The sequence below is a fragment of the Uloborus diversus genome, chromosome 3 (genome assembly GCF_026930045.1).
Source record: "Uloborus diversus isolate 005 chromosome 3, Udiv.v.3.1, whole genome shotgun sequence".
NCBI classification, from domain to species: Eukaryota; Metazoa; Arthropoda; class Arachnida; order Araneae; family Uloboridae; genus Uloborus; species Uloborus diversus.
Window position 1 is genome coordinate 113482818 of NC_072733.1, and position 24888 is coordinate 113507705.

General features: G+C 35.0%; 1 protein-coding gene across 1 annotated transcript in view; it reads right to left on the reverse strand.

The window, feature by feature from the left end:
• The window catches only part of LOC129218092 (protein D3-like), a 51485-nt gene that overhangs the window by 20602 nt on the left and 5995 nt on the right, over positions 1-24888 (reverse strand). The window contains exons 2-3 of the mRNA XM_054852286.1: positions 18504-18627; positions 3744-3881 (exon numbers count right to left, since the gene is read on the reverse strand). Coding sequence (XP_054708261.1) covers positions 3744-3881; positions 18504-18627 — 262 coding nt within the window. The remainder of the gene's footprint in view (positions 1-3743; positions 3882-18503; positions 18628-24888) is intronic.

The window sequence follows — 24888 nt, forward strand, 5'->3', positions numbered from 1 at the left end:
TCTGCAATAAACACAATTGAACATCTCAACGCAGCTCAATAAGCCCCATAGGCAGCGCTTTGAAGCTGGTAGCAAAGATAATACTAGCCATAGAAAAGTTAAGTAATGAAAAAGATTGAAAAGTTGAAAAATAATCCGCCCATACTAGTGTTGCATTTTTTAGGCTACTATGCTTGCAGCACTCACAAAACATTTCATTGTTCTCCCTGCCCTAGGAGGAGTCCCCCTGATAAGGCCCCAGGGTGTTTTGGGATTACAGTTAACCGGACCGGCTAAAATGCTCAAGCTATTGGTAGTTCGAGTTATAGGAAGTTTCCACAAGTCTCACGAGTTTGGGACCTAATAAAAACTTCAAGATATAGGAATATTTGAGTTCTAAGCTTTGAATTATTGAGCTCTGACTGTATTGTTCAACTTTTCAATCTTTTTACACTCAACTTTTCCATGGCTGTTATACATATATAAACAGGGGCATGAACAGGAGGGGAGGGGAGAAGGGACACCTGTTGGCCCAGGCCTGAGCCTGATGGGGGCCCAATATTGTTCAAATTAGGGGTGAAATACAAGGGTAAACAATATGGAGAAGGCCTGGAAAAGTCATTTGTGACGGGCTCCAAAATTTCTGTGCACGCATTTCTATATACAGTGGTTCCCAAAAGTGTTCATACACTTTAAAATTTTTTAGTAAACCAAAATAATGCAAAACTGAATTCGAATATGAAGTCCAATTTTTTTACATCATTCCTATGCCATTCTAAATAAAACTCTGTAGTTTTTTCAAAATATTGACGGATCTTCTTTTTGAAATGAGTCAAAAAACGAAGAAACAGAGAAATAATACGCCACAAAAGTCATTGTACACTCAAATATTTTTCGAATAAATTCATGAGCCAAATTATCATATGTCTTCTTTTTTATTATTTTTGCATTGTGTTGACCCTCAAGAGTCATTTGGCTTTAATTTTTTGTTTATTTATTCCTTAATATTGTGCTTATTACGTTAAAATGGCTGGTACTATTCGGAAAAAACCACAAACACCATTCGAAATTTGAATTTTTTAATCACAGTGGAGGTAAATTGGTTTGAAATGTCTCTAAATTAGTTAATTTATTCCATTCTATAGTAAAGTGCTTGATAAAATGCTTTAAAGAAAAGAATTGAACCGAAAACAAGGCAAGAAACGATCAACCGGCAAAGCTGACAAAGCATGATTAAAGTTAAAAAATTTATGAAAAATACACATTTGAGTGCTGTAAAAATTTCTGCAGAATTTAATGAAAAAACTTGCATTTAATTTTCACCTAAAATTGTTCGCTAAGTTCTCTGATTGACTGGATTAAATGGGAACTCTTCCTGCAGAAATTTCTTGATTGTGCGAAAAACGGAAAGCTTACGCTTTTTGTCGCAAAATAAATGATAAATAAGCTCCAAAGCATTTTAGAATAACGTCTTACTTACAGCTGAAATTAAATTTAACACTTTTGATTAAATTGTTGTATAATTGTCAATAAAAGAAAAAATGAGGAACTTGATCTTAAGAACTTAATTGGATAAGTTGATCAGGACGGTGAAGGGGTTCTTGTGCGAGGGTGCATATCAGCATCAGGACTTGGTAGTTTGGAATTTTTTGATGAAATAATAAATCATGCTGTTCGTTTAAATATTTTAAAAACCAATTTTAAACTCTTAGCCAAAAATTTGGTTATCGGATAAAACTTTGTTTTTTTAATCAAGATAACGATAAGAAGCACACGGCTTGCAACGTTTGCGTCTAGTGCCTCAAAGTCCTAAAGTTTAGAAAATACCCCTTCAATCTCCAGATCTGAATGTAATGTAACATATTTAGAGATATCTGGAGGCTAGATTACGAAAATACAGCTTTGAAACGAAAATAGAGCTAGAAACAATAACACTCAAAGTGTGGTTGAACACTTACTCAGAAATTACACAAGAAAAAAAGAAAGAAAAAAGTGAAATCTATTCCCAGACGTTTAAAAGGTGTTGTTGATACTGCATGGTATTCTACTAAATAATTGCTTAACACTAGAACGACTGACATTTTCTGTATACCTAGAAAGACTGAAGGGGCCAGTGTGGCCTCTACCCATTTTTGGAGTGAATTCTTTTAAAAATTCTTCCTGAGGGAGTCCGCATGCCTAATACACCTTCTTTCATGACTAAATAAAAACTTAGTACTTAATTATTTTTAGTTTTTCTCTCTATACTGGGCAAAAGGTTGAATTAGTTTTCCTTCCTAAGAGCAATGGCCACCTTTAGGAAAGTAAGCAATCGGTACTGTTTATAGCATTTGGATATCCAATCGGCTGCATAAAGAGGAAGTTACAGGTTAAATTAGAGTGAATGGCATTTTTTTTATGCTACAACAATTAGGAGAAAGGAAAAAAAATAATTTTTTAATTGTCAAAATGCTTAGGGGCCACTGTGGCCCCTCCCATCTTTCTAGGTATAAGGATCAATATTAACAGTACTATGAGGCGAATGATTAAATGATTAAACAAGCATTCAAATAGTGTCATATAATGAAGAGTCAGAAAATTCCATTAAGTTCCATTAGATATTATCCGAGTTATTAAACAACAAACTACGCGAGGGGCCACACAGGCCCCTCCGTCTGTCTAGTGTTAATAAAAAGTTAGATTATTCAATAATATATAGACACTTTTTAAAGAGTACGAAGACTTTTATGAGATAAAATTTCCGGCACTTTTTGGTTTTTGATTTTTAAAAAATTAAGTTAAAATATTTTTTTAAAGTGTTGTTGTAATGTAGTTTTGTTGAAAATTGATCATAGATCTTATAATTAAATACCTATACCCGAAATAATAATTCCAACCAATGGATAGGGTCCTATTTCATTGAAAGTCCAAAGGTGTATGAGCACTTTTGGGGGTCACTGTATATATATATATATATATATATATATATATATATATATATATATATATATATATATATATATATATATATATATATATATATATATATACATGAGAGAGAGAAAGATATCATTATTTCATAAGGCAAGTTAATTGTAATCTTTTGAACTGTTTTCATGCTAGTTGAATTTAAGTTCAAACAGAAATATTTTTTAACGCTCCTTTTTTTCAGTAGATTTTTCATGTTTTGTGAACAATTTTCCTCAAGTTTTCATAATTGTGTTACACTCATAAATTACATTATTATTCCTTCACACACAAAATTAAATTATTTTTACTTATTTATTATTATTTTTACTATTTGGCTGAGCAAATAAATGTCAAAGAAATAATTGATTAATTTTATCACCAAAAACTACAAAAACAATACTGATAGTGTTACCAGTTTTAATATTTTTTATTTTTATTTTAAATAAAAAAGGACGCTAAAAGAAATTCATAGAACTTGGAAGCCTCTGTTAAGAATACACTAATGAAGTCATTTACAGAGTCCTTGTAGCGCATCTCTTTTTCCATATGCATACAAACTTATAAACTAAAAATACAGTTGAATTTTTTTTTCTGAATAGAACTTGAGAAGTAAAATTTAAAACTAAATTCTTTTATAGTGCCTAGATTTATCTAAGTAGGCTTGTTCTAAGCACAATTTGCTTTATTTATCAACAATAGATTTTGAATGCATTACCGAAAAATTTAAAAGATTTAATTTGACATAATCTGGGATTTAGCAAATTAACGGTATACTGGCTTGTTATAAAAAGTATAATTTTTAAATATATACAAACCTGTCCCTTTTGGTGGTCCAGAACCAACATATTCTGACATAACATTTCCTTGACTAATGTCAGTACCTGGGATATTGACAACAAGCCAGTGATGCCATTCTCGATATTTAGGACTCTGTCTACTAGGTGCATCGGGATCTATATGCAAAAAAAACTAAGTAGAATATCTAACAAGTCATTCAAAAGAGAAAAAATCAACATGTATGCTAGATCACTACACAATAATTAAAAAGTTAATAACTAAAGTAGAGTGGATGTACACCATGACACTGAATTATTATTCTCTCAATATTCAAATTAAGGAAGAATAATATTAACAATAAAAACTAATATTTATAACAAGGAAGTATTTACAATAACTTTTCTCAAAAATGCATAAATATTAATTTCAATAAAAATAACTATTGCATATTGAGATTTAAAAATTACAAAACCAGAAAAATAATTTAAAAATTATATTTTTAATCAATTGCAATGCCCTTATAACAAGGCAAACTATTTTATATAAATTAATATTTGACAGAATAAAAACGCATTAAAAAATATAAAAATCAATAAAGCTAATCTCAAAACTATATGATGTAACATTCAGTAAGTTACCGCCCTATTGCCAGGGCTAAGGCAGACATACGTGAAATATGTTGGCCTAGCGCCTCTTATATAATAATTAAAGAATTCATCTCACCACTTATCCCACCATAATATCAGTCACTTGCCTAATCATTGAGAAATTTTCAACGATGTTTTTCTTTCTTCTAATGCGGACGCCTGATGACGTATCTCGCACGTGCAGTCGCCGATCTATGACGTCACGACCTTCACGTAATCGGTGATGCATCGTAACAGATCGGCACGTGCCTGATGCTCATTGGCCAGGTGCTATGCTGGTGTGTATCAGGTGATTTGGCGTCCGCATGCAAATGAGTTAACTTACGATAAAAGGAAATGTTTCGAGTAGAAAGGAGACTTTTTCGGTGTTTTCTCTCTGGCAAGTTGACTTGAGTGTTCGTTTGCTTTTATGCAACGATGCGGGTTCTTTTTAATAGATATATAATAGATTGATATAGCTCAGCTCTAGTTCGCGTTGTTTCAAATGTTTTTAATTTTATTTAACTAACTTTACTAAATGACCAAATAAATTTGGTTTTTATTTTTAAGTTGTCTTCAACTATTTTATTCATGCATTTCTAGTCATACATTTAATTAGGTTATTGCATTTGGAGATTATTAGTCTTGAGCATTCTCTTGCTCATTAAAAGGTTATGGGCGACCTGGACTCTGTTTTCGATAGCCTATATTTTCAGTAGGACTGGAGATGGAAATGATGTTTTTGACGTCTGTGATAATTTTCGATGGGGGGGGCCGTATAGAAGATTTTTTTTCGACAAGAGCATACTGATGATAAATATTAGATTATTAGTGCTCATTGATATTGTCTTCCGACTTTCTGTCGAAATAATGGCGAATCCCCAGATAACTATTGAGAAATTAAATGGCACAAATTATGTGTCATGGGCAGCAGATATGAAATTTGTCCTGATGGAGAAAAACGCCTGGGACATTGTAACTGGTAAGGAAACAGTGCCAGTAGTCTCTAAAGATTCAGGATTTACTGAGAGAGACGTTCGTGAGTTTTTGGCCAGAGAACGAGCGGCATTATCTTTAATATATTTGTTTGTAGACAACGAATTCAAAAGGATAATAGAGCATTGTGAGTCGCCAGAAAAATCGTGGGAATGTCTGAAAGCACACTTTTATCCTGATAACAGGTGTGTGCATATGAGAACTTTTACTGAGTTAACAAACTGTCGAATTGAGCAAGGCGAATCCATAAATCTCTTCGCATCAAGAATTCGTCGAATTTATGACAGGATAAAGGGAATCGACAAGAATTTTTCGGAGTCATACTTAAATTTTCAAGTTTTGAGATATCTTCCATCGGAATATGACAGCATTTGCCAATCAATTTTGAGAAAGAAACCCGAGGATTTTTCTTTTGATGCGATAGTACAGGACTTAATTTCTGAAGAGAGTCGATTAAAGCTGAAGGACGAGGATAATATTAGCGCCAACTACGTTGCTCCAAAAGAAAAAAGATCGTGTTATAATTGCGGACGTACAGGCCACATCCGCAAAGATTGTAGTTTTCCAGAGAGGAACCGCGGAGGAAGTCCATCCACAAGCTCCAAGAAGTCAAGTTATGGCCAGAGGAGGTCAAGAGGAAGAAACAGGAACCAGTATACCAGAAGAGGCAGCTCCTCATCGCCGAAAAAGTGTGAGTACCCTTCCAAAACATTTTTTATTTCGGAAGCGAACTTTAACGAGATAGACTGTAATCCTTCATCATGGGCATTTGATTCGGCGGCCAGCCATCACTTTGCAAATAATAAGAACTTTTTCCATAAATATGAACCTGTAAATGATCGAAAGATGGCCGTAGCAGTCCAAAATCATGTTTTTCCAATTGAGGGGGTTGGAGAGATAAAGTTAAAGTTCGGTCCTAAGATCATTAATTTGGTAAATGTAATGTATTCGCCGCATTTGCGAAGAAATTTACTGTCTGGTCCCAGATTTGACCAAGCGGGAGCATGTTTTAAAGGGGGAAAAGGTTTGGTAACTGTATCAGATAATGGTGAAACAATTTTTAAAGCTAAACTATCTAATGGCATTTATTTTGTTAACCCAAAGGTAATTTCAGAAAATGTACATAAAAATGTTAATTATGAAGCTAGTAGTACTGAAAGCTTAGAATTATGGCACAAAAGATTTGCTCATGTAAATGTCGATAATATAAAGAAAACTGCTGAATATAAATGTACTAGGGGTCTACCAGTTTTTAAAAATGATAAAGTAAATTGTGAAGATTGTAAATTAGGAAAGTTCAGACGCGTATCTTTCAAACCAATGGACGAAATTCGATCAAAGAAACCTTTAGAATTAATTTATAGTGACATTTGGGGGCCATCGAGTATTGAAGGTAGAAGAGGTGAACGATACTTTCTTTCAGTTGTTGACGATTATTCCCGTAGAACGTCATTGTACCCATTGAAAAATAAAAATCAGGCAGCAGAAATTCTCATTAATCATATTAAAAGGGCAGAGAGATTTCTGGGAACAAAGCTGAAAGCAATAAGAACTGACAATGGAGGGGAATTTTCAAATACAATTTTAAGTAAATTTTGTCAAAATGAAGGAATAAAACATGAATTCACTAATAGTTATACCCCTGAGCAAAACGGGGCGGCTGAAGTATTTAACAGAACTGTGGCAGATGGTACTAGGGTAATTTTAGAAGAGAGTGGTATAGGTAAAAACTTTTGGCCTGAAGCCATGTTGTATTTCACGTACACCTGGAACCGCGTATGTCATAGAGATCAAAAACTAACTCCTTTTGAGCTATATGGGGGAAAATCACCCTCAATCAGACATTTGAAACCATTTGGATGCGTAGCCTACGTTAGTGTGCCGAAGCAACGTCGGCAAAAGCTTGATCTTAAAGCCCAAAAAGGGATTTTAATTGGGTATGCATTTCGGACAAAAGGGTATCGAATCTGGATTCCAAAAAATGATAAAATTATAGAGACCATAAATGTCAGATTTAATGAGGAAAAATTTTTCAAAGACGAATTTGAGTCTAAACGCAGTGGAGTCGTGATGGGCACCATAGAATGGTTAAATGTACCAAAATCAGATGAAGATGAAATTCCTGATGAGGAAATCTTAAAAATTCCCGAACTACCACCTGTTCATTCAGAAACAGAAGAATCAGATCGGGGGGAAACTGAATCATCAGATGATGAAAGTGATAAATATTTAAAATTAGCAAAATGGGAAAGAAAAGTCGTACCAAGACCCGATGGGTCTCGTAACGATATCTATTATTTTGAAAAAGGAACCAACAGACGATTGAGATCAATTTATGATGTAAAGAAATATTGCAGAAAAAATAATATTGTTTATCAACCAGACATATTTTGCTTTAAAGGTAAAAATACTACTGAAGGAGAGATTGATAACTCTGTAAACAGCAACGTAATTAATGAATTTTCTCAAGCATGACTAGGACATCAAATCATTATTCCTAACACTTACAAACAAGCCCTTAAATCGCGAGAAAAAGACAATTGGATAAGTTCAATGCGGGAAGAATTAAAAGTGATGCAAGATCGCAAAGTGTGGAATCTTGTCGAATTACCGCATGATTCTACTCCAATTGGCTCTCGCTGGGTTTTTACAGTCAAAAGAAATGAAAATGGGGAAATTTTGAGATACAAAAGTCGCCTAGTAGCTTTAGGAAGTTCTCAATTGAAATATGAGAGTTATGATCTTACGTACTCGCCAGTTGTAAATTTCAGCATTATAAGATTTTTCTTTTCTCTTTTGGTGGTAAAATTAAACTGGGTAAACATCCAATGTGATGTGAAAAATGCTTACCTTTATGCACCTATTTCAGAACCAATTTATATGAAACAACCACCTGGTTTTGTAGAAAAGGGGATGGAAAATTTATATTGTAAACTAAATAAAGCAATTTACGGACTCCACCAAAGTGGACGATTGTGGTTTTACGAAATAGAAGAAAAATTGATTTCAATAGGTTTTTGTAAATTTGAATGGTGTAACTGTGTCTATATTTATAAATCTTCTGTAATTTTACTTTTGTATGTAGATGACATTGTTTTATTTGGAAAGAGTCAAAATGATATACAAACTGTTTTAGATTTGTTACAAAAATACTTTGATCTAAAAATTTTAGGTAAAACTAAAAAATTACTAGGCGTGGAATTTGAGGAGGATTTGAATTGTGTTTCATTAAGTCAAATTGGCTATATTGAAGAAATTTATGAACGTTTTGAGAAATTCAATATCCCTATCTCCTCATTGCCGATAAGTAAAGGTATTATATACACTAAACTAGATTGTCCAAATAACGATCAAGAGGTACAAGATATGTCAAAAATACCGTACAGGAATTTGTTAGGTTGTCTTTCGTTTCTAGCAAACAGAACAAGACCAGACATTAGTTACGCTACAAACATTTTTAGCCAATTCCAAAATAACCCCGGTATAAAGCATTGGGATGGTTTATTAAAATTATTAGGCTATGTTTCTAAAACTAGAAATTAAAACTTAAATTACAATGCAATGAAATTCAAGTTGTAACATATTCTGATGCAGATTTCGCCTGTAACAGACGATAGAACTTCACTCGGAGGTCAGATTGTTTTCATTAACAAATCGCCGATTTCGTGGCGAACATTTAAACAAAAGTGCATTAGTTTATCAACGATGGAATCAGAGTTTATTGCAATGACAGAGGCCGGCAAAGAACTTCTTTGGTTTGATAGAATCATTGATGAATGTGTTAATAAGGGGGTAATTAATAAGGAGCACAAAATTAAATCTGTGTTAAAAGTTGATAATCAAGCTACAATAGATTTTGTGAGATCACCGATCGAAAATTATAGGACAAAACATATTGATGTAAAGCTTTTTTATATACGCGATTTAATTTATAAAGATATATTTGATGTTGAATTTGTTAGAAGTAAAAATAACATGTCTGATGTATTTACTAAGCCTTTGTCTCGATCTGAACTAATAAAGTTCAATGAAAATGTTTTTGTAATGTAATTGCTTTTGTGATATTTTTAGTAATTTAATTTTTTGAAAATGTAGTAATGTGGGAAAAGTAAACTATTTTAACTATCGGGAACGGGTTAAAGTTATATATATATTTTTTGCGTTTTACAGTTTATATTTGTACTGTTCAAATGTGTTTATACCAAGTATTTGTATACTCGCCAAGGTTTTTCAATTTTTGCAGATTGAATGTGTTTATATGACATTGGACTGATTTTTTTTCGAACTTGTTACTGACTTGGAAAATGGAACAGTTTGAACGGACTGGAATCGGATTGAGTGATATTTTGTTATAAAAGAATTTGCTTGTTGTTGTATTTAACTAATCTACTAATCATGTTTATATTCAAAATCTTTTTGTAAAACTAGAGCTGGTATTGAGATTTTTAGGAAATGAATTATCTTTAAATGTATAAGAAAATAATGTTCATAAGATGGTGAGAGGGGGGGCATTGTTGGCCTAGCGCCCCTTATATAATAATTAACGAATTCATCTCACCACTTATCCCACCATAATATCAGTCACTTGCCTAATCATTGAGAAATTTTCAACGATGTTTTTCTTTCTTCTAATGCGGACGCCTGATGACGTATCTCGCACGTGCAGTCGCCGATCTATGACGTCACGACCTTCACGTAATCGGTGATGCATCGTAACAGATCGGCACGTGCCTGATGCTCATTGGCCAGGTGCTATGCTGGTGTGTATCAGGTGATTTGGCGTCCGCATGCAAATGAGTTAACTTACGATAAAAGGAAATGTTTCGAGTAGAAAGGAGACTTTTTCGGTGTTTTCTCTCTGGCAAGTTGACTTGAGTGTTCGTTTGCTTTTATGCAACGATGCGGGTTCTTTTTAATAGATATATAATAGATTGATATAGCTCAGCTCTAGTTCGCGTTGTTTCAAATGTTTTTAATTTTATTTAACTAACTTTACTAAATGACCAAATAAATTTGGTTTTTATTTTTAAGTTGTCTTCAACTATTTTATTCATGCATTTCTAGTCATACATTTAATTAGGTTATTGCATTTGGAGATTATTAGTCTTGAGCATTCTCTTGCTCATTAAAATACACCGCCAGCTCAGTCAATTCCAGCCGAGGACTGCAGTTTCGTGCTTAATTAGCACTCATCAGCCCAGCATAGGAGTGACTGAGCTGGAGGTGGAAAACCTCTTAAGAAATCCAAGAGTGCGAAACAAACTCGTAGCTAATATAGAATTAGCAGACCAGACGAGTGACCGAAGCAATGGTTCGGTTCAACTCGAAGATTGAACGCGAGGCAAGGTATATTCAGTAAATTACCGCCCATTAGCCAGGGTTAAAGCATAATGGGTGCGGCGGGTACAGTGTCGTTTTTATTTTTTTCAAGTAAAAAAAAAAATCTGAGTTTTTGTCAAAAAGTTGAAAATGCTGCCAATAGATGCCGCCATATCGATTCCTTTTATTTTGCGAAATCCTTTGCCCTTCGACCTAAGGCGACGAGATCGAAAGGGGGAGGGAGAGGTGGTGAGTCAGCGATTGCACGTGTTTCACTGAGGAGAGAAACGCAGAATCACGTGGGCGAGCAAGCACCATCGGTGCCAAGGGGGAGGGGAGGAGCATTGTTAGCAAAAGTTCTATTATGGGAGGGGGGTAGCCATTCCAGTTTTCGAAAGGGGATTTACCCTTGTCACAAAAGTGGGTTGCTCGGAGTGGTCAAGCGACCTAATTGGAAACTTGTTTCTCCGTCTCCTAGCTCTAATTTTAGTCACTCACTCGTCGCTTCTTTTGCTGTCGTTCGTGCGTTTCTTGCTTATCTTTTTTTTCACCGAGTTACTTTGAAATGGCTCCTAAACGACTGAGAAGCTATACTGCAGCCTTCAAGTTAGAAGTAGTTTCGAAGGCAGAATCAATAGGAAATCGTCCTGCGGCCAGAGAATTTGGAATCGATGAGAGATGCGTTCGCCGTTGGAGGACAGAAAAGTCCACTATCGAAGCAATGCCAAAGGCAAAACGTGCTAGACGGGGACGAGCAGCTCACTGGCCAGAGTTGGAGAGAGACCTCAAAAAGTGGATCTTGGAGCAGCATTCAAAAGGACTCTCCGTTTCAACTGTTCGGGTTCGAATTCAGGCCCGGAACATCGCTGCGAACATGAGCATCCCCAATTTCAAAGGCAATGCGAATTGGTGCTTCCGCTCCATGAAGAGAAACAAATTGTCTGTCAGGTTCCCATCGACCCTCGTTATACGCTGCAACGAGAAGGGCTGGATGAATGAGCCTCTGATGTTGGACTGGCTCAACGAAGTTTGGCGCAAGAGAAAAAGCTCTTTCTTCCAGCCGAGTGGCATGCTAATTTTCGACTCCATGGCGGCGCACAAGACCGATGCTGTGAAGGAGGGCGCTCGGACATGTTCAGCTTCCCTAGCCGTCATCCCGGGTGAGCTGACAAAGAAATTGCAGCCGTTTGATTTGGCTCCCAATCATGCCTTCAAGTGCCACATGCGGCAACAATGGGAGTCATGAATGGCAAACGGTCTTCACGACTACACGAAGGGCGGCAACCTCAGGAAAGCGTCATTCGGAGTGTTGGCAAAAGCCATTTTTTTGGTTCTTGGAGGGATTCGTAAAGAGCTTGAATGTATTTTAAATTGTTTAAAACTTACCTGTAAATTCAAACCTATCCGAGAAAAATAGATTCCCGGTTTTAAAAGACATAATTTATCCGGCGGGCGTATGAATGAAATCCCCAAGTGACTAAACACCCAACATATCAATCACGTGTTTCGCCCACCGGCGGACGTGACGTCAGAACTCAGAGTTGAGGATCTTTCTGCTGAAAGCAGTGAAGAAGATAATTTAAAATAGCAACAGTTAAAATAATAACTGTGTTGAGTTGCTTTGAGATGCAACAGATGCAAATTTTGATTACGTCACGTCATTGCGTCGGGTAACAGTGATGAGTTTAAATAGAAAGTCAATTAATCAATCGATCTCTTATGATTTGCTTCCGTTCTGCAGACGGTTTGTTTTGATGTGAGCTACTGTGCTCTGGTTGATTTGTCCACGCAGGGGACGTGGAAGTTTATGAAAGAAATGTAAAATTAAAGTTCGTTTTGCCTGCTTGAAGTGCAGGATAAGTTCTGAAACAGTACCCTATGTTTAGAAGGCGGTTTTGTGAAAATAAAATAGAAAGAAAGAGTTGATGTATTGAAATAGGCTTAACAGGACCGGAGGACTGAAGCTGCTCATCCTAGGTTCCGAGCTGGTCGGACCGTACGGGTTCAGTGTAGGGTGAGGCATTTCTTCGACTACGTGTCCCCTATTAGGGTGAGGTGACCTCTAAGATTCTCTACTACAGAATATTCTCCTGTTTGGCAAAGAAACCAGGTAAATAATTTCCTCTACTGCATATGGTGAGAAGCTCTCTACTGTGGTATGGGTGTGCCTAAAATGCAGTGACCATTGACAGAGGATAGTCTGTCGTCCACGAGTGGACATATGGTTTTTTTCAACTCAAAAGTTCATCCTTTTGATGGATGTGGCCTTCATGTTTTGTGTGCCAAGTGCTTGTGAGTGGACTTACAAGGGTATGAAATTTTTCCAATAGTTTTTCATGGAAATTGGCATGCTGTTTAGGGTTGTTTATTGAGGACGTTTTAGAACTGAAATTTAGAGAAAACGAATAATGTAATATTTCTTGTTGATATATGTTGGGGGGAAATATATTTAATTTGTTTATGGGGATTTGATTTTATAAACGTTGAATGTTTGTTTTTCCTATTTATACTTATACATATGTTTTAAATAAAATGTTATTTAAATTGAAATTCAATTTCCATTGCTTCATTTCTCCCGAACTTACCATTCCACATCCGTTGGTCCTTTTCTCGAGGGCCAACACGGAGAAGTGGCCAAGTGGGTGGATGCAGCTTGGAATGCTGTGAAGCCTAGCACCATCATTTCCGGCTTCGCGCAGGCAGGAATAATTCCCCCAGTCCCGGATGTAGCGGAGGAAGATGGCGATTCCGACGATGGAGAAAATAGTCCGGAGTTAGATGAAGGCTTCTTGGGGCTGTTTGCGTCGGACAGCGAGGAGAGTGAATTCGACGGATTCTGAATCGCCGATCCGTAGTGGATGCGACCCACTTATCAAAGCGTGCCTATAGTGGATGCGACCCACTGATCAAAGCGTGTCTATAGTGGATGCGACCCACTTATCAAAGCGTGCCTATAGTGGCGCCGACCACTTAAAAAAACGTGGAGCGCTATGAGGAGAAGGGTCTGCGTCCAGCGCTCTGGACAACCAACCAATGTCTCCTCCCCAGGTATTTAGATTATATTAATAGTAAAAATTTCTATTGTTAGGTTAATTAAAAATATTTCTTTTATTTACATTTCATTCCAGCCTTTTTTTACTACTAACTGTGCTTTTAAGTTGTTTAATGGCAGGAGCGGCGCTTATACCGGGTGTGGCGCTTACATTAAATTATTTTTTTTTGGGTAGAAAATATTACAATGCGGCGCATACACCGGGTGCGGCGCTTATTCCCGAAAATACGGTAAGTGTGCCTATAATTTAGCATTAATATCTTCTTTATATAAATAAAAACAAATACAAAAGTGACGACGAGCAACAGGCTTAGAATATTGATTGCAATTGTAGAATTTTGGGTCCACTACTAGACATTTTGAAACAAAACATATGATGGAGTAGATCAGAAATTTTATCCAAATGCTAAAGATCACCATCCTGTAACATTTGAATCAGCTGCTAACTCAATTTTTGTTGAAATGGGACATGTGTGATTTTGTGATTGGTGCCTCCTCTTACATTCTTTAAATTCACAATCAGCTAATAGAGGTGGAAATTCTTTTCTGCTTTCATTCAGAATAATCAACGACATGATGAAGCAGCAAGTTGGCAAATTGTATTTCATTATAAATTTCTACTTTACGAATTATGGTTTATCACTGTTTGATCTCTTGAGGGTTTGTGGCAGTTTAAATAGTTTCAGCCAAATTATTTTAAAAAGAGGATGAAAATCATACTGAAACTGGAAGTCGGAAAATTGCGTAAAAAGGAGGGCTATCTAACGTTTCTTACTTTTGTAGTACATTTTGCTGGTTTGTTGCATCACTGCTAAAACAAAATGATGAGCAAGCATGTCATCAGAAATTTCTTAGCAAACATAACCACCTTTAGCTCAAAATTTTCCTCATAAGATTCTCTCCAGCTCATGACTCAAATAAATAACGTAATTAATAATAATAAAATGTTTCAAAAAAAAAAAAAGAAAGAAAGAAAAGAATTCTGCACAAGATCAACAGACTGAAACAAATAACTTGGAGGGGGGATGTTTGCCTGAGATGAGGTAACCAGAGTTAAAATTATCACTACTAGTATAAGGAGCTTTACTTTACAACGACTTGATTGAAAAATATTCTATCTATTTTATGTTTTTTTAAATGTTTAAACATAACTCAACTTAAAACAGAATCACAACATGAAAGAAAAAGGTTGAACATAAAATGTTTTTAAAAAAAGCCAACTGATTCAGCCTTTATTCAGCTGATGCTGTTTTCATATTTATAAAAAAAAAACATATTTATAAACTAAAATCTTGAATTCTGTTTTAAAAGAACATGATCCTTATATATTATTTCTGTAGCCTGTTTTTGGTTTCTACGCCAGATTTTCCTCAATTCTTGATCGAATTCTTTGATTTACGCCTTATTTTAAAGCTTATGGTGCTGGCTACTGACGAAAAATAGACCCACGGTCTAAAAATTGTTTTTTTCAGCCGAAAAAACCCGTTTTAAAGAACAAGAATGAGGTTTTTGGTTAAACTTATAACTTTAATTTGCGCTATGACCGACAGAGCTGAATAGCTTGATCGGCAGAGCGTTCTCTTCGTAACCAGGAGAATGCGTGTTCGGGCCCACGTCCGGACAATCTGCAACAAAAAATTAGAGAAATATCGCGCATTACATGAACACTTAATTAAGTGAATAACAAATATGAAGGAATAGAATAAATGAGAAGGAAACGCTCCTTGCTAATATGAAAACTTGAAGTGACTTTGTGCTAAATTAATTCGGAATTGTACGTTTTTTTTTTCTTTTTAAGCTTTGGCTCTGGTAAGAAAATTAAAGCATAATGTAAGCGAAAATGTAAGTAACAGGATTAAGATTTCAGACTGCAATAGAATTGTTTTTTGTTCAGAAAAAAATAATAAATCGTACATTGAAATATATATTCTTCTAATGAGTTTTTGACTCTTTGTACAAATAAAAAAATTACTACCTCAATTTGAAGGGTAAAATATATATTTTTTCTTCTTTTTGCAAAAAAACAAATAGCTTATCACATTTTTACTTCATTCGAAAAGCTACGCTTAAAAAAGAGCATAGTTCAATTTATTTTGTATTTTAACCGTGCTGTTAAATAATGAACACGTGCTGCCATCTATCGGTTCAAGCAGCCTGCGGTAACAAATTGTAAAAATTTTCAAGAATAAAAAAAATGTTTCTTCAATATCTTATATATTATTCCCTTCTCATTTTAAAACTTATCAGGCTGACTAATGAAGAAAAATAGACTTACGGTCGAAAAATCAAGTTTTCGAAAACGCCCCTTGCTGTTTCAAAACCTTGATGCTGCCTGTAATTCTTATGCATTTTTTAAAAGCAAAGTTCTAATGCAGTTTTCCATTTTTTACGTCGCTTTCGGCAAAAAAAAAAAAAAAGCCTGTGTGTGTGTGTTAATATTTTAATAAAGCTTCAAAGCACTGGACTTAATTGTTCGGTTAAATTAATAAGTTTTTTTCGGTAGAGCGTTCGGCTATAAACTATCTGAACTTCGGGCAAGTTTGGGCTGTTTGAAAGAATATCAAATTTATATTAGTATTACGCATTACATGTACTCATAACATACAAACGAAATAAAATAAATGCAGTGGGAATGCTACTTGGTGTTTTGACTCCTTTATGCAGGCTACAGTTATCATTCGGATAAGTTGATTGTTAATCGAACTGTGTTCTTTGACTACATCCAGACCACTCAACATAATGTAAGCATAAAAAAGTATTAGATTTACCTAAAGAAATCCTTTTTGTGCAGAAAAACATTTTCATTGTATGCTGAAATTTAGATGTTTTTAATAGCAGTGTTCGACCTTTGTACAAATGAAAAAATACTACGCCAAATTAAAACTAAGAGTTTCACCCAGTAAACCTTTAATTTTTTATTCGCGGGAATACGATATAAAGCATTAAAATTATTATCAACTTCATTAGCAAGAAATCATTTTCTACTTCTCTGCTTTCCGCTGAAAAAAAAAAAAAAAACATTTTGTCTACGTTCGAAAAATTGCACTTAAAAAACGGACTCAGTTCAACTGGTTTTGGTTTTGAATTTTAAGTGTTCGATTAAAAAAGAAACATGTGCGGGCATTTAAGCCGTAACTGTTAAAGCAACCTTCTATGTGAGATAGTTCAATATTCAAAGATAAAAACACTTATTTTCAATCTAATTTATTACTTCTCTAGAATGTTAGCTTCAATCGCTACGTGAGATCTTCGTCATTCTTTAATCAAATTCCATGCTTTTCGAATAACTTTAAATCGTATCATGCTGGTTAATGACAAAACATAGAAGCATGATCTTATTATTTTTATTATTTTTTTTTTTTTGGCAAAAAGCTTTTTTGCTGTTTTTTATTACGCATTCCTTCAATGAATAGCTTTCGAAAAGGAAGGCGCAATTGCTAGGTTTGTTGGGGTGTCGGGCTGTTAATCAGAATGGCGCCAATTCGAATCCGTGCCAATAAATATCTCTTTAATATTTCTTTTTTTCCCGTCAGATGCTCACATGACCAGGACTGTATTTGCCACAACCTGTTTTTTTACATGCACAATTATTGCTTTTTCACGAGTCACTACTCAGCCACACTTTTAATAATATTTATGTTTGAATTGAAAATATGTACGACCAAAAGGTGAGCGATGATCAAATTATCACAATGTTGTATTTAACGAGGTTTTGTTACTGATGTCTTTAAATTACATGCCTTCTCTTCTGCGCTTACTTTTTTTTCGTTCTTCTTCATAATGTTCTTCCTATGAAATTCTTAAAGAGCGAAATACCTTATGAAACTATTCGAAGCACAGTGCGGAGTTCCGCACGGGTCGACTAGTTTAAATAAAAATAATCTGACTTAATTTTCTCTTTTTAAAATTATTCAATTTTTTTAGAAAAAATTTCAAATTTTCAGTCCAGTCACTGATGCCCTTTTAAAACTATTCAAAAATGACTGAATAAGAAAAACTAATTAACTTCTCCATTAATTTGATATATTAATATAAAACAGAAAGAAGATAATATAATTTCAGTTATTTCCAAAAATGAATAACATCACACATGGTAATGAAGAATAAGAGTTATCTGTACTTATATAATATCATACTTTCATGCTTTAATTGTTTAAACAATTTTTTTCAAATTTAATTTTAAATATTTTTTAGCATACAGAATTTTATGAGGAAAAGAAACTTTTTTTTTCAAATTACGCCCACCAACGTCCTCTCGGACATAAGGCGCCTTGCAGGCCAATACAACAAAGATGCCGTAGCAGAGCGGGGAAGCTCCCTGAAGTCGACATCCTTCAGCACGTCGAGAAGAACGGGGCAATCAAAAAAATGCTCCCCTGTCATTTGCTTAGTCCCTTCACATAGTGGGCACAGCGGGGAACTGGCCAGTCCGATTTTAAAAAGATGGGCTTGTAAGTATGAGACGAAAAGATGTAACCCCTTCAACTCTAGGGAGAAGGGAAAGTTGCAGTCTTGTTTGGTCTTCAAGAAGGCACGCCCAAGATTTTCCGCTGGCAATGCAACGGAGAGATGAAATTCTTTTGAGCCTGATATTGTTCCCAAGATGTAGGAAAAGAAACTTGATCAATATTATTTTTGGGTATGGCTTAATGCAGAAATTATTTTTTACGCACTTAGAGAAAAGAAATTCAGCACACTTTGTTGCAGATTATCCATCCACTATGAGGATATAAGATTTTTCCAAGGCTGAAAATAGCAAAATACAGCAAAAAAAAAAAAAAAAAAAACAGTAAATATACACTTACCAGTCATACACAAAGTGTACAATGAACCATCCTCTACTGGATATTTAATGTGAGTTGGGGGATTTTTTACTTGTGTAGGTGTAAGCTCATTCCCCATTGAAACAACATTATCATTGTAATTAACCTACAAGAAAAATGTGAAATATAAATAAGTGATATGAGGCAGTGAGAAGCAAAGGGATGTAAATGACAAAATTAAAAATTTGGAGATAACCAGTACACATGATGGATGAACCTTTCCTTTGTCTTGGGGCAAGAGATGGTACTAGTAGACTTGGTAGTTGCTGCTACACAGCATGATTTAGAAAATAATTTCAATGAAAGCCTACCTAGGATGTTATCTTTTAAACGGGTTTTACTCAAAACTTGAAAATGTCCACTTACATCCCTTTGCTTCTCACTGCCTCATATGTGAAATATAAATAGCTTTGAACTCATATTTCATCAAAAGATAATTGAAATTCAGTGAAATCCTGTTAGAACAAACTTCAAGGGATCGTAAATATTATTATAATGGGAAGTTCTTTGTAATTTTATTTATTTTACATAATGAAAATCAAATCAAGACTGAAGGTTTCTTTCGTCAAAACAGATATTTTGTTCCAATGGTATTTCAATGAATTTCCAATTTATTTTGTTTCTTAAAGGAAGTGTAAGCTATTTTTTTTTTCCTCGAGTGTACACAGAAAATTGTTCTACTATAATAATAAACGAAATATTTGTAGCCCTGTGGAAAAGGATTTTGAAGCTGTCTGCGAGAAATTTGCTTGTATGTAATTTTATTAAAAATATAATACATTAAACAAGTGTTTTTTTTTAATTTTATTTGAAACATGGTAAGCATAATGTCAGACCTAGATAAAATTCTACAGGGCTCTAATTTATCCCTAAAGTTATAAAAGAAGTTGTTTGCATAATGTGGGTCAACGTGCCCTGCGAGGTGGACCAAAGTAGGTACAGATGTGATATACCCCCCCATTTGGCGACATTTGATTTTTTTGCACAAAATTAAAATATTTTTCTCGCCAATGAGGCGATAATTTTTTATGCATGGTATCCCTGGCCAAACTAACCTGTGTTTAGCAACCCGAAGGCAATCTTACAGATCTGTTCAAACTTGTTTACTTGGGTTGTTTGGGTTTCACGCAGGAGAGATACGTGGTGTTGTTGTTGTTTCGTGCAATATACCTTACAGGAATGCTTATTTTGTGTTAGTTTAAATTCAGTAGTTGTGTTTTGAAGTAAAAACATTAGAAAATGCCAGTTTCTTCAAACTTGAAGGTTAATTAAAAGTTAACTCCAACGTGGTGTGTATCTGTAACGTGCCATTGTCCATATGATGTATTGTTTTAGACAGACTGAGTGTGAATATTTATACCTAGCCGATAGAGGGCGCTAGTAATGCTGGGGTGATATTTTGCTGCTCCTGAGATAAGTGATTTTTTACTGTAATTGTTTATTTTACTGCTTTAATTTCAGTATTTTTATTGTATTTTATCATATAATTAAGTATTTTTGTGCTTTTAAGTATTATTTTTGATTTACTTGCTTTCTTAAAGTGTTTTTCTATTTGTAGCTAAGCCTAAAATGTGCTGATTTCTTGTTGTTAAGCCTGAGTGCTCTGTTAAGTGTGTAACTTGTTTATTTTAATTTACTGCTTGTCTTAGGATTTTGTAATTTTTGTACCTTTTTCTTCCAATGCTTTCTAATTCTAATAATTAGTTTTATTTTTTCAATTTTGCATTTTTATATTGACTTTTAAGTGTATCATTTTGTGCTAGAATGGGGGTTATATGTATAATGAAGGAGGTTAAAAGTGGTAAAGGGGACAAGTGGATTTCTTGTGACCTATGTCAGATGTTCTGCTTGTTTAAGGGGAAGGATGAGTCTGAGAAGGATTTCATTTGCACTAACTGTGTTGAACTCTCAGAAATCAGAGTTAGGATGCTTACTTTGGAGGGTGAGTTAGCATTAGGCTGTAGGAGTGTAGATGGGGTAAACACTCCAGAGGGAAAGGGGGAAGTTAGTAAAAAGGAGGTGGGCATTAGCTGTGTGTTAGATAGTGGGAAAATTCCAGAGGTAAAGGGGAAAGCTATTGCTGAGGTGACAGACTGGGAAACTAAGGGTATAATTTTGGGAGATTCAATGGTGCGTGAGGTGGGAAACTCAATAGGCAGAGTTAGACGTAAGGTGGCTAGATGTTGTTTGTCAGGGGCTCGGGTGAGAGATGTAAATAGGGTTGCTGAAAAGAAGGGGGTATTTAATAAAGAGGATGAAATTACTTTGTGGGTGGGAACTAACGATGTAGGCCATAGTAACAACGATGAGTTTACAAAGGAATGGGATTCCCTGTTGGACAAAGCAACCAACTGTTCGGCAAATGTCCAAGTGGTTGGTTTGCTTCCCAGGTATGGAGTGCATAGGAGTTGGTTAAACCAACGGGCTAGGTGTATGAACCTGATACTCAAGGAAATTTGCGTTAAGCGTAGTATCAGGTTTATTGATGTGTGGAGTAAATGTAAACGCGATTGGATTGCTAGGGATGGCCTGCATCTGAGCTCTACAGGGGTCAAAATGGTTAGTGGTTTGGTTTTAGAGGCTTCAGAATCAAAAAACTAAGTTGGAATGGGGGGCATGGTTTTCAGAGCAGAATTCGAAAGGGTATTAACTATTTGGATTTTAGTAGAAAGGGAAATAGGGTGGCTAATAAGAGAAAAGATTTTAACAGTTGGGATTCAAATAATCGTGCAGCATTAAATAAAAGTAAGATGGGCTTACTTAAGGTTTTTTATACAAATGCTCGTAGTATTAGGAACAAGATGGAAGAATTGAAAAGCATAATTATAGATGAGAGGTTGGATATTATTGGAGTTACTGAGACATGGGCTACCAAAAGTGATGATGATTTATTATCTATTGCTAGGTATAATTTGTTTAGACAAGATAGAGTAGGTAAAAGAGGTGGTGGGGTTTTATTTTATGTCAGAGACACTTTAACTTGCAATGAATTGGTAATTAATGATAAGCCTAATGAGATTGATATGATTTGGCTGGAGTTGATGAGCAATAAGGGAAACAAACTACGTTTAGGGAACATTTATAGGCCACCCAACTTACGCCAGGGTCAAGATGAACAGATGTTTAGTATTATTAGTGACATTTCAAGCAAGGGGTCAGTCATTATAATGGGAGATTTTAATTTTCCAGGAATTGATTGGAATAATTTTTACTATAGTAATAGCAGAGAAGAGGAATTTTTGAAAGTAATTGGTGACTGTTTTTTAGATCAAATTGTAACTCAGGGTACTCGACAGGACGTGATTTTGGATCTAGTTTTCTGTGATATGGAAGGTTCTGTTCAGGGGTTATGTGTAGGGGAACACATTGGAGACAGTGACCACAACAGTATTAGGTTTGGGATTAAATTTGATACGCACAAAGTAGAGAATTTTAGGTTTGTGCCCAATTTCAGAAATATGATTTTGTGGCACTTAGGCAGAGTTTGAAAGCAGTTTTTTCTTCTGGATTGAACAATAGCGATGTGAATCTTCAGTGGGCAGAGTTTAAGGAAAAGCTAGCGAAAACGGTTGGGGATCATGTTCCTTTTAGGCGAAAGGGTGTCAACACTAAAATTTGGCCAATGTGGTTCTCCAGGGAAACTAAAGACGCTCTAAATTACAAGCAAGCTGCTTTTCATAGGTTTAGAGAAACTGGTCACAGTGCAGATAGGCTCCAATATTGTAAGGCAAGGCGTAAATTTAAGTATTTGGAGCGGATTCAGAAAAGAGAGTTGGAGCAAAGACTGGCAGATAACATAAACAGGAATCCCAAGAGGTTTTTTGCATACGCTAATTCGGGGAAAGTTCGAAATAGTCATATTGGGCCACTGGTTGATGAGCACGGAATTTTAATTCAGGATGATAGTGATATTGCTAATGTTCTTAATAACTTTTTTCGAGTGTTTTTAACGATAACTGTATCTCAACAGTTGACACCAACAAGACACAAGCTATAGTACAGCTTGAGGACTTTGTATTTTCCAGGGATGACGTTTTACTTCATTTGAAAAAAATTAAAGAGACTAAGGCTCTGGGACCTGATAATATTTATCCAAAAATTTTAGTTGAATGTGCGGAGGAATTAGCAGATGTAATCGTAAAAATTTTCAATGCTTCTTATAACTCGGGGACAGTGCCAGAGGACTGGAAGCTGGCTAACATTACACCGCTCTTCAAGAAAGGGTCTAAAGGGAGTAAGGGAAATTATAGACCTGTGAGTCTAACTTCGGTGGTTTGCAAAATTTTTGAAACATTGATAAAAATTAAGATAGTAAATTTTCTAGAGACTAATAATCTATTGACTAGTTTTCAGTACGGTTTCAGGAAAGGCAAATCTTGTGCAACTAATTTATTACATTTCTATGACAAAGTTACCATGGCTTTGGACACTAAGAAGCCTGTAGATGTTGTTTATATTGATTTTCAAAAAGCTTTCTATAAGGTACCGCATGTTGCTCTACTTAGCAAATTAGCTGATATAGGAATAGGAGGGAAAACTTTCATTTGGGTAAAAAACTGGCTGACCGGAAGGAAACAAAGGGTAGTTGTAAGGGGAAATTATTCTAATTGGAGTGAGGTTTTAAGCGGGGTTCCTCAAGGATCAGTGTTAGGGCCTGTTTTGTTTATTGTTTTTATGAACGATATTCACAAAAATATTTCTGGGAACATGAATTGTTTTGCTGATGATGTCAAAGTTATGGGGACTGTAGATAATAAAGAACAAGCAAAACAGCTGGGTCATTCCGTGTCAGATCATCACACGGTTTAGGACGAACTGTCACAGAACTGGATGAAATTTGGTACATGAAGAGATTTAGCCCAGTTATGAATGAAAATGCTAAAAAAAAAATTCTTTCACCTCATTCAAAAGTTATTAAATATTAATTATTCAAATTTTCATCAAAAAATGCTACACTTTGAGACGGTTAAATCTCATTTTCTCAGAAACTATAACAGATACAAGCTTGAAATTGGTCTTGTTTTGAAGCTCTTTTAATGTGCTTTAATTTGATGTGCAACTTAATAAAATCAAAAAATAATAATTTTAAAATTTAATTAAATTAAATTTTAAAATTTTAATTTCTTAAAAATGGACAATTTTAAAATTCTGAAAAAATTCAAAAATTATTTTGTGTTATCCTCTAGCATATTACCAAGTTTCATAATGGGATCTTAATGGGATCAGATGATACAGGGAGGACAAGTTTTACATATATCAAAGTTTCTGCATTTTGGACAAAATACCTTTCTGATAGATTACTCAAATATTATTCTAAGTTATTAAATTAGCACAGGAAACTATAAATGAACTGCTAATAGTAATGTAAAACCTTCTAATGTCTTACACCTACTTTAAAATTGAATGAAATTAAAATAATGGAAAAAAATAAATAAAACTCACACTAAATCTTTTTAAAAAAAAAAAAAAAAAGAGAACGTCAGCATTGTCCTGTCATTTGTCGGAGTTTTTTACTCTCTAAGCTGCAAAATATTTACAATATTGTTCTTTTCTTCAGCTGGTATATATGTCCTCCCTGTTGGCGTGATGGGATTTACTTTACAAATAATGTCTGAACAAGGTATCCGTAGAATGTCTGGCACTGTTGGATATGAAAATGAAGGAGAAGGTCCTGGTGGGTGGAGGAAAGTGACTTTCACTTCATTATCTTCATTTTTGGACAAAACATAACTTAGCCACCATTTTTTATCATATATGGAAATGACATATCCATTGAGATCTTTCATCATTAAAGGGACACTTTCTCCAGTTGAGATGACAGAATATTCAGTGGATGGAGAAAAAGAAAATGCCTTGGCGCTCACCTTTGTTCCACAGCTTGAGGGAATAAAGGCATGCAGCTTTTGGGTACCTAGTATTGGCACTGCTTGCTGGAAAGGATGAGAGAGCTGTTCTGCGTTTTGAATATATTCATTTTGGCTGGCGTAACTGAAGTACATGGTCTTTGAAAGGTCAGATTTTGCCCATTGGTACAGTTGCATAGGTGTCGTAATTTGGTTTTCATACGCCCTTTGAAGACTTGCTCTTGCTGCTTCTTTTTTGAGTGTACCACCCACGCCATCACATGGGCCTTTACTGTGAGCAGTGGTAGAAAAATGCCACTCAGCCTCAATACCAAAATCTCTTTCATGGCAGCATAGATTTAAGAAATTCTTTTTATTTTTGTATTGTGCAGCTGATCCATCGGAGAAATAAAAAATTTTGTCTAACCTTTTCTCCAATTTAGATTTTAAAAAATTCATTAGCTTTTGTTGAAATAGGTGAACAGCTACTGTGTTGTGCTCAAGACATTCTGAGATTATAATGA